Source organism: Haliotis rufescens, unplaced genomic scaffold (assembly GCF_023055435.1).
Source record: "Haliotis rufescens isolate VD_foot unplaced genomic scaffold, xgHalRufe1.0.p SCAF_16, whole genome shotgun sequence".
Taxonomy (NCBI): Eukaryota; Metazoa; Mollusca; class Gastropoda; order Lepetellida; family Haliotidae; genus Haliotis; species Haliotis rufescens.
In genome coordinates, this window is record NW_025963846.1 from 2,978,640 (window position 1) to 2,993,594 (window position 14,955).

Sequence of the window (14,955 nt, forward strand, 5' to 3'; positions counted from 1 at the left end):
TACAACTTCATGTACTCTTTTGAAAATCTACATTTCACAATTAAACATTTAAAGGTCAGCTGATTGTATTTACAGACTGCCTCTCAACTCACTACGGAGAAGCATGTAATGAAACATGTGGCAAGTGTCAGGGTAATACTCCATGTGAGAGATTGTCTGGAGAGTGTTCTGAGGGTTGTTTATCGGGCTATGACCAAACAGATCTTCTCTGTCGGACGGGTGAGTACTCTAAAACGATGATTGCTTTGCATGCAAAAAGGGATCAACTCCTTCCTCACCTTCTTTTGAATGTCAAAATGTTTTGGATACACATATGTTCAATGCAGTGCAATTGCCTCCATCAAGTCGTATGCACTTCCAGTTGAAAGATGTGCCTTCCGGTTGGAGACATGTACTAATCAGAACCACGTGCACAGGAAGCCTCGTGCCACTAGTTACCTTGAATAGAATGTTATCATGTACTTTAGTTTTAATGATCTTTCAGACAATCACATGATTGATTATTTCAAGTACCTGCTTTTAAAACATCTAATGCAAACACAGGATTGGTCCAGTACACACGGGAGCAGAACTACCTTAAGAATGATCATTCAAGTGAACCTTTATCTTCAAAAAAAGTCGCTCAAGAGTTTACCACATTCAATGCACCACCATAACATATGGAACATATGTACCAGATATCATATAAGAATGGACAGTCAGAACCTTGAGTTATCATGAACATTCTAACATGTTGAAGTGAATTTGCCCTTCGCTATTAGCGACAATTATTTCAAGAACATCTCAAAGGCCTATCTAGCATATAAATCAAATATGATGTCCCTTGGTGGAATTAATGTGACAACGAAATATTATTATCACTAATATATATTAAGTATTCAATTGGTATAACAATTGATAATATTTAAAAATATTTTAATATATATGCAGAAAAAGGCATTTAGGTGAAAATGTAAAGCATCCTTTTCGAATGACTATCATTATGACCTTGACTTTGTACACACATCACTCATGACGTCGTAGGATCTCGAACCCGCTTTACGGATGGCATGTATTCAGGTTCATTGATCGCCACCCTTCTTGAATTCAGTGGTAACAGTGTTTTTCATGCTATAGTCTAGAGAACGGTACTGACCCGTTACATGCCATATCAGTGTGCCCAACTGATTTCTCTTGGTTATAAATTGTTTATACATGATACAATAATCCTGATATATCCAAGCACCACCTGGTTTCAAACAATATTTTTGAGATTGTGTATGCTGCACACTGAACGAAGGTCACAATGTCCTACTTCGTATATCTTGTCTTCAATTGCCATAGATAAGTTTTCAAACAGTATAGCTACCCCATGCACAGAAACAAACAATATTTTTACTGAAAATACGCATACATTATGAATGGCATTCACTTTGATCTTGACCTTACAGAATGCGAAAACCTTAAAGCATGATTGCGTCATGAACGTTCGGCATAGTAATCATATTAAAAACAGTTATTATATATTTTCTAGACGCTCAATCACAGTCTCCTGTTGCTGTGATCCCGATGGTTGGAGGAGGAATAGCAGTAATGTTGGTCATCGCTGCTTTTGTAGCAGCAGTCGTCATCTACAGAAGAAGACGGTATGCTAGTCCAATTTCCAGTTATAGAAATTATTGAATAAGAAATAAGAAAATATTTTGAACTGAGAATCAGACTATGTGAATTATCCATACTTAAGTGACTGGTTAACTAAATTAGTGTTCAAATTTTATATGTGCTACAACATATTTAGTGATGTAGCATAATATAGATCTCTATTAACATATCTTGCGCAGTAGACTCTGCTTTTTAGAGATGTGCGTTATGTTTATGGACAGGGTTTTGACATAATAATTACATTTCTATAAAAAAACCCAACAAATTTCCATATTAATTTAAGGAGAATAACTGAAGACACAGGAGAACCAGAAATACATAATAGCGAGCGTCTGCACTCTCAATATGACGTGATTACAATGGTGGAAAGTTCAACTTCTGGTAAATATTCAGTATTCAGTATTTGGTATATTAATGCCATTAGGATGATTTTAAATCGCTTCACTCAACAGCCAAACTGAAATGACTGAAATGTCAGTAAGTGTAACGAACGCGGTTTGGGTGAAATCAATAATATACTTAATATTCACGAGTAGCCATAGGACGCACCAAGGGTCACAACGGGGTCAAAACAAGAATTCAGACCGACGACCAGTAAATCGTTGAACGAATATATATTTTTAAAGTCATAATCAAATGTCTTTTAAAGTTGTACGTCAACATATTGCTAAAAGCAATCATTGTGAGGTCTAGATATATAAGTGTATATACTAACACTTCCAACCATTAAACAGGGCAATGCAGTCACACATCATCAATGATACACCCATAGTTATCTGATACGAAATAGGTCATTATCCCGTGGCCCCACCTGCACATGTTAAACTTCATAATTTACAACAAATGTCTAATGAATAGGACAAGCAGAGAAAATTACACTGATTTTCACATGGACTTCCTGTGAACGCTTTTCTGGAGTAAATGTTGATCGTTGCTTTTAAATATTCCTTACTTGGATTGGTCATTTAAGCTTATAACCAGTTTTTAATCATTTGATTTAAATCATACGTGCAATACTTTTTGTAAAAGGTCATGCCTGTGTAACAGTATTAGTAAAATACAAGTTCCTTCACACAGACTGAAAGTTGAGTGCTGAAACAAGAATTTGAACCAAACACATACTGAAAGTTTACCAGTTTCAGAGTATTATTTCAAGACCCAATTTAAAATCTGATTTAGTGGCAATTTTTAATGTCATCCATTCAAAACTTCACCCATGATATTATTGCAATACAGGCGAACAATCGCATGAACATGTATATGAGCAACTCCTGGATGATGGGCATGCTGGGGCATTGTATGAACCTCCGCTGGATCATGGATCTGGTAAGGTATTACCAAGACCTCTACTTGGTGATGACCCTTCTTGGGCAAACTCAGGACCTCTACTAGATGCTGATGACGAGGACGCCATGTTTTCTGTGGAAACTGATGTAGACGTAGATACCGAGGCAGCTGCTACTTACTACAACTGGATACCTCCTCATATGATGCTGGATAAACTGCCCCAGTGCATCATGGATAAAAAGAAGAAATCATTTGAAGTAGAATTCCAGGTTTGTTAAGACGGTGATATATACAAGATAACCTGTTTACTCGTTTTAGACAATATGTGTATCGATGTATTTTATGCTGCTATTGTTTTGTCCATCTAGGCACGCCAAATATGATATACATTTATTTAATCTTTTGCTACATCGAAATCAGCAACATTCCAGCTTGGCAATCAACCAAGCCATGTTGACCATTTGATTCATTTAGTCGCATTACGACTCGCACAGGATATCGGAGATCAATACGCGCGAGAAACTTGAGACAACACAATATAGTTACATAGCTTTACTCTGACAACTTTTAGGCCATTCCTTATGGGGCAAGGCGATCCCATGTGGTTGGAAAGAGACCAGAAAACAAGAAGAAGAACCGCTTTGTCGCCCTGTATTCTTGTAAGTTTGTTTGTTTGTTTGTTTAACGCCGCACTCAGCAGTATTCCAGCTATATGACTTCTGCTTGTAAATAATCTAATCTGGACCAGACAATCCAGTGAATGATATCATGAGCATCGACCCACGCAATTGGGATCGATGACATGCATCTACCCAGTCAGCGAGCCTGACCACCTGATCCCGTTAGTCGCCTCTTACTATTCGTTAAGTAAAAACAATTGGCATTCTAGTTTCTAATTAATATACTGCAAAAACACACAAGCCTTCACACGAACCTGAAATTTAAGGTCTTATGGCTATCGTAACATAAATATACATGTTAGTAGTTTGCAAACAGATGATATTTGCATTTACAGATGATCACTCGAGAGTGGTGCTGACGGAAGGGGCTGACGACTATATCAACGCTAACTACATCAAAGTTAGTCTCATATCTGTTCTTACAAAATTATACATAACTGTAAATGAAGGTTATATTGTATTTTTCCTAACTTTGTTTCATGTTCCCTTCAACACGTATCGAGATAGATCAAAGTGTGTATGCTTTGGTGTGGATATTATAGTTCATGATATGAACATTGCGAGTCTCCAGATAAAAGATAAGGTCACACATAGTTCCCAGCATGTATATTCATTTGGACTGAAGAAATGTGTTACAGTATTCTTTAACATGGCGGTCACTAGTTGAAATCTTAAAGCAAACACTATTATATTGTTTGAGTTTGTATTAATGTTCACAGGGACACGATGACAATCCAAAGTACATAGCAGCACAAGGTACCAAAAACTACTGCACCATGTCTCTGTTTTGCCTTTAAGGGCCAGACCGCCTCCGTGGTCATGTGGTAGAGCGTCCGCCCGGAGAGTGTAATTTCGAGGGTTCGATCCCCGGCCGCGTCATACCAGAAGACGTTAAAATATGGTACTTGTTGTTTCCCTGTCTGGCGCTCGGCATTTAAGGGGCTAAGACAAGGACTGGTCGGCTCGGAGTCAGTATACTGTGCCTGAGTGGGGTATTCATGTTAAAACTGCGGCATGGTATCTCAGTGAGCTAGCACTATAAATCGGCATCAGTCCGGACTAGTACAAGCAGCCACACGTGCATGCACGTCGCTATATAAGTGAAAGTAATCTTGGACGCGACGTTACCCCATTTCACCTCACCTCACCTCACCTTTGAGGGCCTTGTATAAGAATGAATGTATGCTCACATATTACATAATGTATGGAGTCAATTGTCTTTCAATTTAATCAATAGCTTGGGTCGATTTCCATTTAGCAACACATATTGAAGCTAGAACTATGAAAGGGCAGAGGTATATATTGTAGTTGTAATAATGAACTCATATTTTGGTTTGTTACAACCTCTGACCTCTGCCATATGATGGGATGTAATTTCAGGCCCAACACCTGTTACGATCACTGACTTCTGGCAGATGATATGGCAAGAGAATGTCACGGAAATCGTCATGTTGACAAACCTGATGATGAAGAACAAAGTAGGACGTATTTTTGATACATCAAATTAATAATAATAATAAAAAAAACCCGACAAGAATCATAGGGAACCTCTGCTAAAACAGTCGATTGAACAATTCCGACCATATTATGATCATGCGTTTATGAATCACTATCAAATAGTGATGATACTTAGTGTTTACTAAAAGGGTGAGGGCATGCGGCCCAAAAGATGATATCGATCAAAAACACATGCACAGGCAAGTCAACCCTTCACCCGAAAAACACGGGACCATATGGTCAAAATAGGGAATTGCATCAGACATCTTGATGTCACTGATGTGTCAAATGTGGAAATGTCCCCTCGACATGTCTGCCATAAAACGTGTTGAAAGCTTTACTTGAATAGTGTAAGCTTGATCAAACAACGTTTGAGCAAGAGTCGTATCTTGGTTGGAAGAGCATGCTCAAATATACCCCAAAAGGCTGGCGCTGCTGTAACATTGTTCGGCATAAACTATTTCAAAGTTCAGTTCTTATGTTAGACTAAATTAAACTGATACACGCTTTCAGAGGAAAATGAGTTTTCTTTTCATTAGAATTTTGTGGTCATTTGTTCTACATTTCTGTAGAAAAGGTGTGAACAATACTGGCCTGCTGAATACGAGAGTGACTGCTATGGAGACTTCAGCATAACCAACAAGAAGGCAGTCGCGAGAGCTGACTACACCACATCAACCTTTCTGGTTCGAAAATCTGTATGTATATTATATAATATCGATATCATGATATGTGCTTGAAAGTAACGAAATATATAATTCGTATGTATTTTTTGTATTCGCGGGGTATAATCACATATTGTATTGTCAAATATTTACATTATTATATGAAACATATTCAGCTTCCTGTTAGGAATTATATTAATACATGTACATCAGTTCATTATTGGTCCTACACGCAGACTGAAGAGAGAGTAGTGAGACATTTTCACTTCACCTCTTGGCCAGACCATGGTGTCCCCTCCGCCCCAGCCCTCGTCAGCTTCTGGAGAATGGTCAAACAGGAAGGCGCGAAAGGCAGACCCATGGTCATTCATTGCAGGTAGACGTGAAGATCCGGCTTACAATAGGTCTTCAGCAACCCAGGCTTGCTGTAAAAACGACTCTGCTTGTCGTTAGCGGCGACTAACGGGATCGGGTGGTCAGGATCGCTGACTTGGTTGATGCATGTCAATGATCCCAGTTGCGTGGATCGATGTTCATGATGTCAATCACTGGATTGTCTGGCCCAGACTCGATTATTTACAGACCGTCGTCATATAGCTGGAATATTGCTGAGTGCGGTGTTAAACAACAAACAAACAAACAAATGATAGTGATTTATAAACAAATGCTCACGATAAAGTCGGAATTGTACGTTTGATAATTGGCAGAGATTTCTTATGAATATGGAAAGGGTTTTGTCACTTTTATTTATATGCAGCGATCTTCTTCTTCATCAGCGCAGGTGTTGGCCGGACAGGGACATTCATTGCTCTTGATCATCTGATGGAGGAGGCTGAGAATGAAAACAAAGTCAACGTGTTTATGTGTGTTGGCAAGATGAGAGAAGACCGGATGAACATGGTCCAAACAGTGGTGAGAATGTTGCAATCATTACGTATATCCATGTTATAGTCTGATGTAGCCTCTCAATGAGCATACAAACGATTTTGACCTTACCTGACCTCTTATGCACCTTTTATTTGTTGCAGCTTTAATCAAAGGCAACAAGTTTGAATAGTGGTTAATGAGGGGATGGATCATTTCCGGAATATGAACTCATATTTCTTCATGCCACTTGCAGACCTCAGAAATGCTGAATTTGTGCCTTTTTCGAATCCTATTCAGTGTTGTACTTTACTTTATTATTGCGTTTTCAAGGTAACAGGTTCTGCATTTCTCCATTTAATATGCCACGGTTTCTATTGTTCTCAGAGAAGTGAAAGAATGTATCTTTACCGTACAAGGATTGCAGGTATAAGGGTGAATTGTCCTTATATAAATTGTAGCATTAATTATGCATATTATGTTCCTTCACTCTCGAATGACGAAATACAATAAAGCCTTAAATAGATCGAGCTTTTTGAAGTTTGAACCTTTTGCCATTATCTGCCAGAGCCAGTATGAGTTCGTGCACGATGTTGTGTTGGAAGCAATTCGTAGTCGGGGAACGTTCTTCACGTCACCGGAGTTCGAAAAGGAATTTGGTCAAGGGGAGACCTTTACTGAACCACAGGAAACCAAACTGAGAAAACAGTTTCAGGTAGGTTAGTTCTCCATATGTGTTTGTTAGTGTAATCTGTAAGAATAAATACAGTTCAAGTTGGTGGAATGTTACGTCACTTAATGGCTATTCTCAAGTAGTTGGTTATACACATATTCATTGACACGCATGTTGGGAAATCTTACCTGGACGTCCAGAAGGTCGTGATGAACGCTGTTATAAAGGAGTATACCATCCACTTCATTTCATCAATTGATAAGTACTGATCACAGACTTGACATCTGACCGTGATATACTATATACTATATATACACACCACGTCGTTGCTTAAATGTTTCTGTGTATATTTAACCTTGTTATCTAACACAAGGAAGTCTTCACAAAAGATAATTGACGAGGTAAAAATTATGTTTGTCTTCAGTTACTGCAAGAAAGTACATCCAGGCTGTCAGAGGAGACAGTGTCGACAGCTCTTCTACCTCAGAATGCTGCTAAAAACAGGAGCCGAACTATTCTTCCAGGTACCATAACACGCGATGGAATATATTCATATTTCTATGCCTGTTCTAAGAGACTGCCTCCGTGGTCTTGTGGTAGAGCGTCCGCTCGGAGAGCTGAAAGTCCGGGGTTCGATTCCCGGCCGCGTCATACCAAAATACGTTAAAATATGGTACTTCTTGTTACCCTGCCTGGCGCTCGGCATTAAGGGGCTAAAACAAGGACTGATCTGCTTGTTCCTCAGTGGGCTAGCATTATAAAATCGGTATCAGTCCGGACCAGTACAAGCAGCCACACGCACAAACACGTGCATGTACGTCGCTATTTAAGTGCAATAATCTTGGACGCGATGTTAAGTCCCATTTCACCTCACCTCCTGTTCTCGGCATTATGGCTGGAAGGGATAATACAATGACCAATAGATGGCCAAAGACTATGTTACGTACAGTTCATCGTCAGTTATCACCTACTAAGTGTCCTCCATGCTGAACGTTTATGTATTTCTTGCGAATCAAAACAGCAAGATGAGGACCAGAGAGGCCAACACTGGCTGTAAAAAGTACAAACATTTGGCTTCACGGCTCCAAGAGTTCACGAGAGAGCTAGCACAGAAGACAATAAGAAACTGTACATGTTCGTGCTTTTCTGGATTATTTATCTTGTGATTAATAATACGGTTTATCTGTTGCAGGAAACAAGACGAGGCCTCATCTGACCACACGGGTTCACCAGCGCAATAACTACATTAATGCTGTAGTTTTGTCTGTATGTATAAGGGACACGGGTGGCCCAGTCGTCTAAGGCGCCGCTATTCGCTGTACAGAGTTGCGTCCCTTGGGCACGCCAGAAAACTACGATTGTGGGTTCTAATCCCGGTTCGCCCCGATTATGTTTCTAGGTTTGTCAGCACCATACCCGTGCTCGTCGGTTTCACTGAAGTGGTAAACTTCTGAGACCTGCATCACTTCAGGCTTTCCTCCCACTGGAATACTGTTAAAAGCGGCGTTAAACCAAACTCACTCACTGGCTCACTCTGTATGTATAACCTCTGCATGTACACATATATACATGTCAAACACACTGTACCCAATGTATTTGAAATATATGCATTGCATATATATACCTTACTGTATTTTACAAGGAGTGTGGTAGCTCAAGGCTAACAACTATTAATGCCTTATGTTTTCGATTATTTGACTTTTCACATTGGGTATGTGGGGAACACCTATTGATATCGAGAAATACTCTTCGATATTTGCGGAAATGGAATTGACAATACCACATAAATGTTCATGTTTGCTACTGCAGTCTATACTCCGGCCCAGCAGCCTGATAGTCACCCAGACGCCCCTGCCAGACACCGTGGTGGACTTCTGGAGACTGGTGTACGACCATGACTGCTGCACAGTTATCTGCCTGGATGACTCTAAGGTTACGTTAATCGTTAACTTCAGAGTTATTATTTGTTTGTTTGTTTGCTGTTTAACACCGCAGTTATTGTTTGTTTGTTTGTTGTTTAACACCGCACTCTGCAATATTCCGACTATATGACGGCGGTCTGTAAATAATCGAGTCTGGACCAGACAATCCAGTGATTGGCATCATGGGCATTGATCCACGCCATTGTGTTCTTACTTCACCTATCACTAAGCCAAAGAACAAATAGCAAAAAATATATATATTTTAAGTGAGTTAATGTTTCATACCACTTTCCTCTATCACTTCTTCTTTCGTTGAAATCTAACCATAATGATTAGTATTCAGTTATTCTTTTTTCCCTACCGTTACAAGAAATTATATAGACGTATAAATGTCGGATCTCAGCAATATTACTTCTATATGACGGTGGTCTGCAAAAAAACGAGTCTGGACCAGACAATGCAGTGATTAATATCATGAGCATCGATCCACGCAATAGGGATCGATGACATGCATCAACCAAGTCAGCGAGCCTGACCACCCGATCCCGTTAGTCGCCTTTATGACAAGCATAGTCGCCTTTTACGGCAAGCATGGGTTACTGAAGACCTATTCTACCCCGGATCTCTGTGTGAAGTGTGACCAGACAATGTGTAGCTATTAGTGAAATGTTCCCTTAAAACATACAATGTATGCAAATAGAAACGGTCTTGTTTGTTAGTGTGAGAAGTCAATCTAAAACTATGCTTGTGTTTATTCTAGGAGGTAGAGAACGTGTACCCTAAAGAAAACCAAAACTTCAAGAAAGGACCGTTCACTATTGTACTTGAGAAGGAGAATTCAAACAGGGAGGATTACAGAGAGAGAAGCCTGACCGTTCTGCATGACAAGGAGGTCAGTTATGCCTGGGATTTATATTTAGCAGTGCATACTATTGACACATAATCCATAATAAACTTCAAATGTTGCCATGTGTTAACCAAACTAACAGTTCCACAAACTGACATTTTCAGTTGTTTCATCAATCAAATAATCAATTTATGTGACGGATGGTTGACTTAATTCACTAGCACGGACATTTCTTGAATATGTCTTCACTTTGAATTGATTACATGAGCTAATAATTGAAGTTACTTTACGAACTGAATACCACCGAAATAAGGATATATCTAAACATGACTAACAATAGCCGTTGATATTCAGTAGATCGTATGTTAGTACTACTGTAAACTAAGAATTAAGACGTTGTTCAAACATCATGGTCACATAATGACACTGGATGCATCCTGTAATCTAGGGTTGTGAGCGATCCGTCGTCGTGTTCAGTCTCAAGTCTCTGGACATGATGTCCCACCCTGCCACACTACTGGAGCTGGTCAACAGCGTGCACATGGTCATCACTTCCGCCGATCACAAAGTCCTTGTCCACTGCCAGTATGTTCCACACACTCAAATACATAGCCCTGACAGATTAATGTGTATGGATTGCTGTTGTAACACGTTGAATATTCCATGTAATATCTTTAGGTTTGATGGTCTGTATGACGGTTTATATTGAATGTATCATTTGACCGTGTCGTTCTTTGATGTTCCCCACATAATATTTCATACTTGTACTCTTAGGGAGCTTTTCGAAGCGCGAAATAGTCAAAATAGCGCACATCAAACCCTTCGGTAACGTTAAATGAAATCATTTACATTATTTGGACGATTAGCTTCAGTAGAATGCATACAGCTGAGTTACCAGCATGCTAAATACATACAAGATTAATCATGGTCAGCTGTGTGGTGTGAGAGGGAATTTATATGAACTAGGCAAAGGACACCTTTCTTCAATTCATTCTTTCTCACATTTGTTTGTGTGTTGGACATGACAGTGACGGCGCCAGTGTGAGCGGCGTGTTCTGCAGTGTCCTCAACATCATCAGCAGACTGAGGCTGGACAGAGACGGGGACATCTTCCTCTCCATCAGGGAACTGCAATGTGTCAGACCTCAGTTCATACAGTCCTTTGTGAGTATTTGAAGCGCAATTCTGTAATAACAGAACCTGTGGAAACTGATAATACCTTACATTCCATTTTCCATACTATATATGTACTATATATGTTGTATGGTCAGAGTTATAGCGAAGTACTGCTCACATAAATGTTCTGTAGAAGAGAAGGTGTCTGTTTGATTTAATGCGTGTCTCTCATTAGATGTTATTACCCAATATGAAACTTGAAAACAGCTCACACTATTGCAAATGAGGAGCCACGATTGGGAAACAATTGTCACATTGCAGTGGCTAAAACAACTGGAACTTATTTAATGTACTATATGTCTATATGTACTCAATACAGCTCAATGCAGCGACCAAAGCAAATAATTGTGGCCAAACAAACAAATACCTTCATGTACAAACTGTGTAAGGGATTTGTTGTGTAATGGAGTGATTGATTGATATTTTGAACAACGTCCCACGCCGTTGGGATACGATGACCCGCAATCAACTAAGTCAATATTCCTGAGGGGGCGGTCGGGTAGCCAAGTGGTGAAAGCGTTCGCTCGTCACGCCGTAGACCCGGGTTCAATTCCCGACATGGGTACAATGTGTGAAGGCCATTTCTGGTGTCCCCCGCCGTGATATTGCTGGAATATTGCTAAAAGTGGCGTAAAACCATACCCACTCACTCACTATTCCTGACCTCTCCCTTCATTTAGTTGTCTATTACGACAAGGACATTTTTCTTGGGACCTTACCCGGAATCCTGCTGGGAATAAATTACCCACAAATATAAGTCGTACTATCTGTGTTTCGAGTTATGATAGCAGGAATTATTATTTACAAATGTTACTTTCAGGAGGATTACCAACTGTGTTACAGCATCGTGAAGGAATACAACCGCGACGCCAGCTTCTACGCCAACGTGTGACGAGTACGACAACGTACGACGAGTACGACAACGTACTAGTATGTGCCATGACATTTTCCGACCGCTTGAACATGACGATCGCCCTCCTACAAGATTGCATGCCGATCTTATCCACAGTACGAAGTGTTAAAAACTATGTCTGTTTTATGGTTGATCAAACTTAAGGAAAGTTTTATTTCTCTACAATCGTGTGAAAAACAATGCAACGACTGTTTGAAGAGGTGAACTACATTTGTTGTATATTTGATTACATTTAATGTGTTTTTTTTTATTCCTCTGTAAACAAAGTAATAATATCGTGTAAACATCACGATAAATGTTATTACAAGAGCAAGCCTAATGTCAGCCTCGTTGGTCAAAATTCATTTAATGTCCCTGTGAATATATTTTTAATGGACATGTGTCGCGTATTGTTTTGTAGGTAGCACGTACTTCACCCCACCCAACATGTATACCATGCAAAACATTGATGTTACATATAAGTTTTTTAGTCCAGACAAGATTTTCCACGTCATTGTATATAGTACTGTATATCATAGTGAAGACAAGGATTTTTTACTCTACTCCTCCACCACTGTCATCAAAGGTTAAATATACCCTCCACTACTCTCTATGATTCACTTGTTTCTCCATGAAATCACAGAGCACATAATATGTATCGATGTTTACATGCAATTAAAATGTATATATAAGGCGTCTTACTTTGTTGGGAAGTATTGCTCCATATTCCAAAAGAACGTATACATCGACTAAGACTAAAATTGTACATATGTCACTGGAAATGTATTCTAAAGCCCAATTATTTATGGTACGATTCGTCCCAAGACAATTTTATGGCACTTTGGGCGAATTAACATCACTCAAACACATCTGTGGTCATAACTGTCACTTGTCACGTACATAAAACAGATGATGATGTTCTGTCAACTAAGCGTGTTGGGCGCTTCCATATCACTTAAGTAATGTAATCAATATATTGTGTGACCTCTTCGGGCGCCCAGGCAAACACGACACTTCGTCGATTTACGTAAACCTCCTGATGACGTTATTGGTCATTGGGTATGCGGTTACACTCATTTAGGAATAATCTTTTAAATTTGAAGTTTAAACGATATACGGCTTTTCCATTGGACGAGAGGTCGGTCACATGACCGCGAAATTGACGTTCATAAGTGTATGAACGACACAATTTGACGTTCATACGTTTTTCACGAGACCGTGTTCTTGAAATGACGTAAACACTGACGGATTACTTCCACATTCCTGGGGAAAACCCTGGGAATTCCCTAGCACGAAAACGAACATAAGCGTTCTTTCTGATTATTTAGAACATTTATTCTTGGTCTCAGCGTTTCAGTATACATTGAGAAATGTCAGAGAGCGTGACTGCATGGTTATTCACGAATATCCTCGCTACGGCCCATCCTAATGAACAAACGAAGAAATGCACATCCAAACTATCTTAGTGTCGACTCGATCCGTGTCTAGGCTGACATTGACCGTCTCCAGCTATCTCTAAATTTACCTTTATGTCTGTTTGACGCGTCTTTATTCACCTTTCAATGATTGGCCAATTGATCAATGATGACTAACACATGTAACAGCCACAGGTTCATTAACAACTTCGGAAATCTCTCCCGTCACGTTTATCGTGTCGGCCATTTTGACGTCTTGTACTTTATGTAAATGTATTACGACGCGCGGTCATTGTGACTGACTTACTGAGGTAGTTCTTTACAGACCTTTCTCATCTAATGAGGATATGATTTGAACACATGTGCTGTGTAAGATGTTTTTGAAGAGCAAGTTGTGCATCCATACGCCCATGTCACCTCTCTTTTTGAGGAACTATTTTACTCCGCGATATAGCTGCTTGTTGTATGGCTGTCAGTGTAAACATGAAGTCACACGTACTAAATAAAATTGTTTTTAGATCTTGGCCTACAACCTTTGAGGTAAGAAATTGTGATTAAAAAATTATAAGAATTGACTTTCACTTTGTGCGAGTTCATTGGAGTATGAACCTTCATAGAGTGAGGGCCAAACTGTATGAACGTCGGAGCTTGCGATGTCATTCGCTTGAAATACAAGTTGCACCCAGTAAAGTTAGCATTGGAATTTGAAAGAAATTCAGACCCGGCTCATGCTGAAAATGGATAAATGTTAACGTTCTGTGAACTTTTGGTGTGTGTCATTCTACGACTGCTGATGACGGGGTTTATCGCTGGAGGCGGCGCGGTTGGATTTACTGAGGCACGATAGTGGGGAGCTCGGTGCACGTGATTTCTTTTAGTAGGTCGCACATTCTCTGTTATAGCTTCGAATGAACGCTTCATTTCGGTGACCCGATATACACATGATCTGTCTGACTTCATAACTTGCATCATTCATAGCCTAAATCGATGTCGCTCTCAGTTTTCCCTAATCTTTATAATGTTATTTTTCAATATTCAGTAATGTACATGTACGTTCCAGCTGTACGCTGTTCGGTAGGTTTGGTAGGTTTGGACGGTGTCTTATGCGTTGCCTTAGATGATCCAAGAGATGTTCCACCGGTGAGAGGTCTGGTCAGCGTGACGGTCAGAGAAACACGGGTACAGTATTGACGTTGAGAAAGTCCTGGATTATTCGAGCAGTGTTGGACCTGGCATGTTCCTGTTGGAACATTATCCTTTGTAATTGTCTTCTGAGAAAGGTAAACCGCGGTCATATAGCTGGAATATTGCTGAGTGCGGTGTTAAACAACAAACAAAAAATGAGAAAGGGGAGGACAACAGGACAATGACTTCAGATTTGCATCCCTGTAACGTT

General features: G+C 39.7%; 1 protein-coding gene across 5 annotated transcripts in view; it reads left to right on the forward strand.

Annotated features, from left to right (window-relative positions):
- The window catches only part of LOC125380980, a 31,707-nt gene extending 18,850 nt beyond the window's left edge, over positions 1–12,857 (forward strand). For 4 of the 5 annotated variants that reach the window (XM_048396785.1, XM_048396784.1, XM_048396788.1 and 1 more), the window contains 19 exons: positions 76–219; positions 1,514–1,625; positions 1,925–2,022; positions 2,878–3,197; positions 3,500–3,587; positions 3,944–4,008; positions 4,328–4,364; positions 4,989–5,086; positions 5,678–5,803; positions 6,007–6,146; positions 6,547–6,682; positions 7,203–7,349; positions 7,732–7,831; positions 8,500–8,573; positions 9,117–9,239; positions 9,990–10,121; positions 10,525–10,661; positions 11,105–11,240; positions 12,073–12,857. In XM_048396785.1, the coding sequence (XP_048252742.1) occupies positions 76–219; positions 1,514–1,625; positions 1,925–2,022; positions 2,878–3,197; positions 3,500–3,587; positions 3,944–4,008; positions 4,328–4,364; positions 4,989–5,086; positions 5,678–5,803; positions 6,007–6,146; positions 6,547–6,682; positions 7,203–7,349; positions 7,732–7,831; positions 8,500–8,573; positions 9,117–9,239; positions 9,990–10,121; positions 10,525–10,661; positions 11,105–11,240; positions 12,073–12,144 (2,285 nt within the window). In that variant the 3' untranslated portion in view covers positions 12,145–12,857. The remainder of the gene's footprint in view (positions 1–75; positions 220–1,513; positions 1,626–1,924; positions 2,023–2,877; positions 3,198–3,499; positions 3,588–3,943; positions 4,009–4,327; positions 4,365–4,988; positions 5,087–5,677; positions 5,804–6,006; positions 6,147–6,546; positions 6,683–7,202; positions 7,350–7,731; positions 7,832–8,499; positions 8,574–9,116; positions 9,240–9,989; positions 10,122–10,524; positions 10,662–11,104; positions 11,241–12,072) is intronic. The other variant, XM_048396787.1, reaches the window with a different exon arrangement.
- Positions 12,858–14,955: the final 2,098 nt, after the last annotated feature.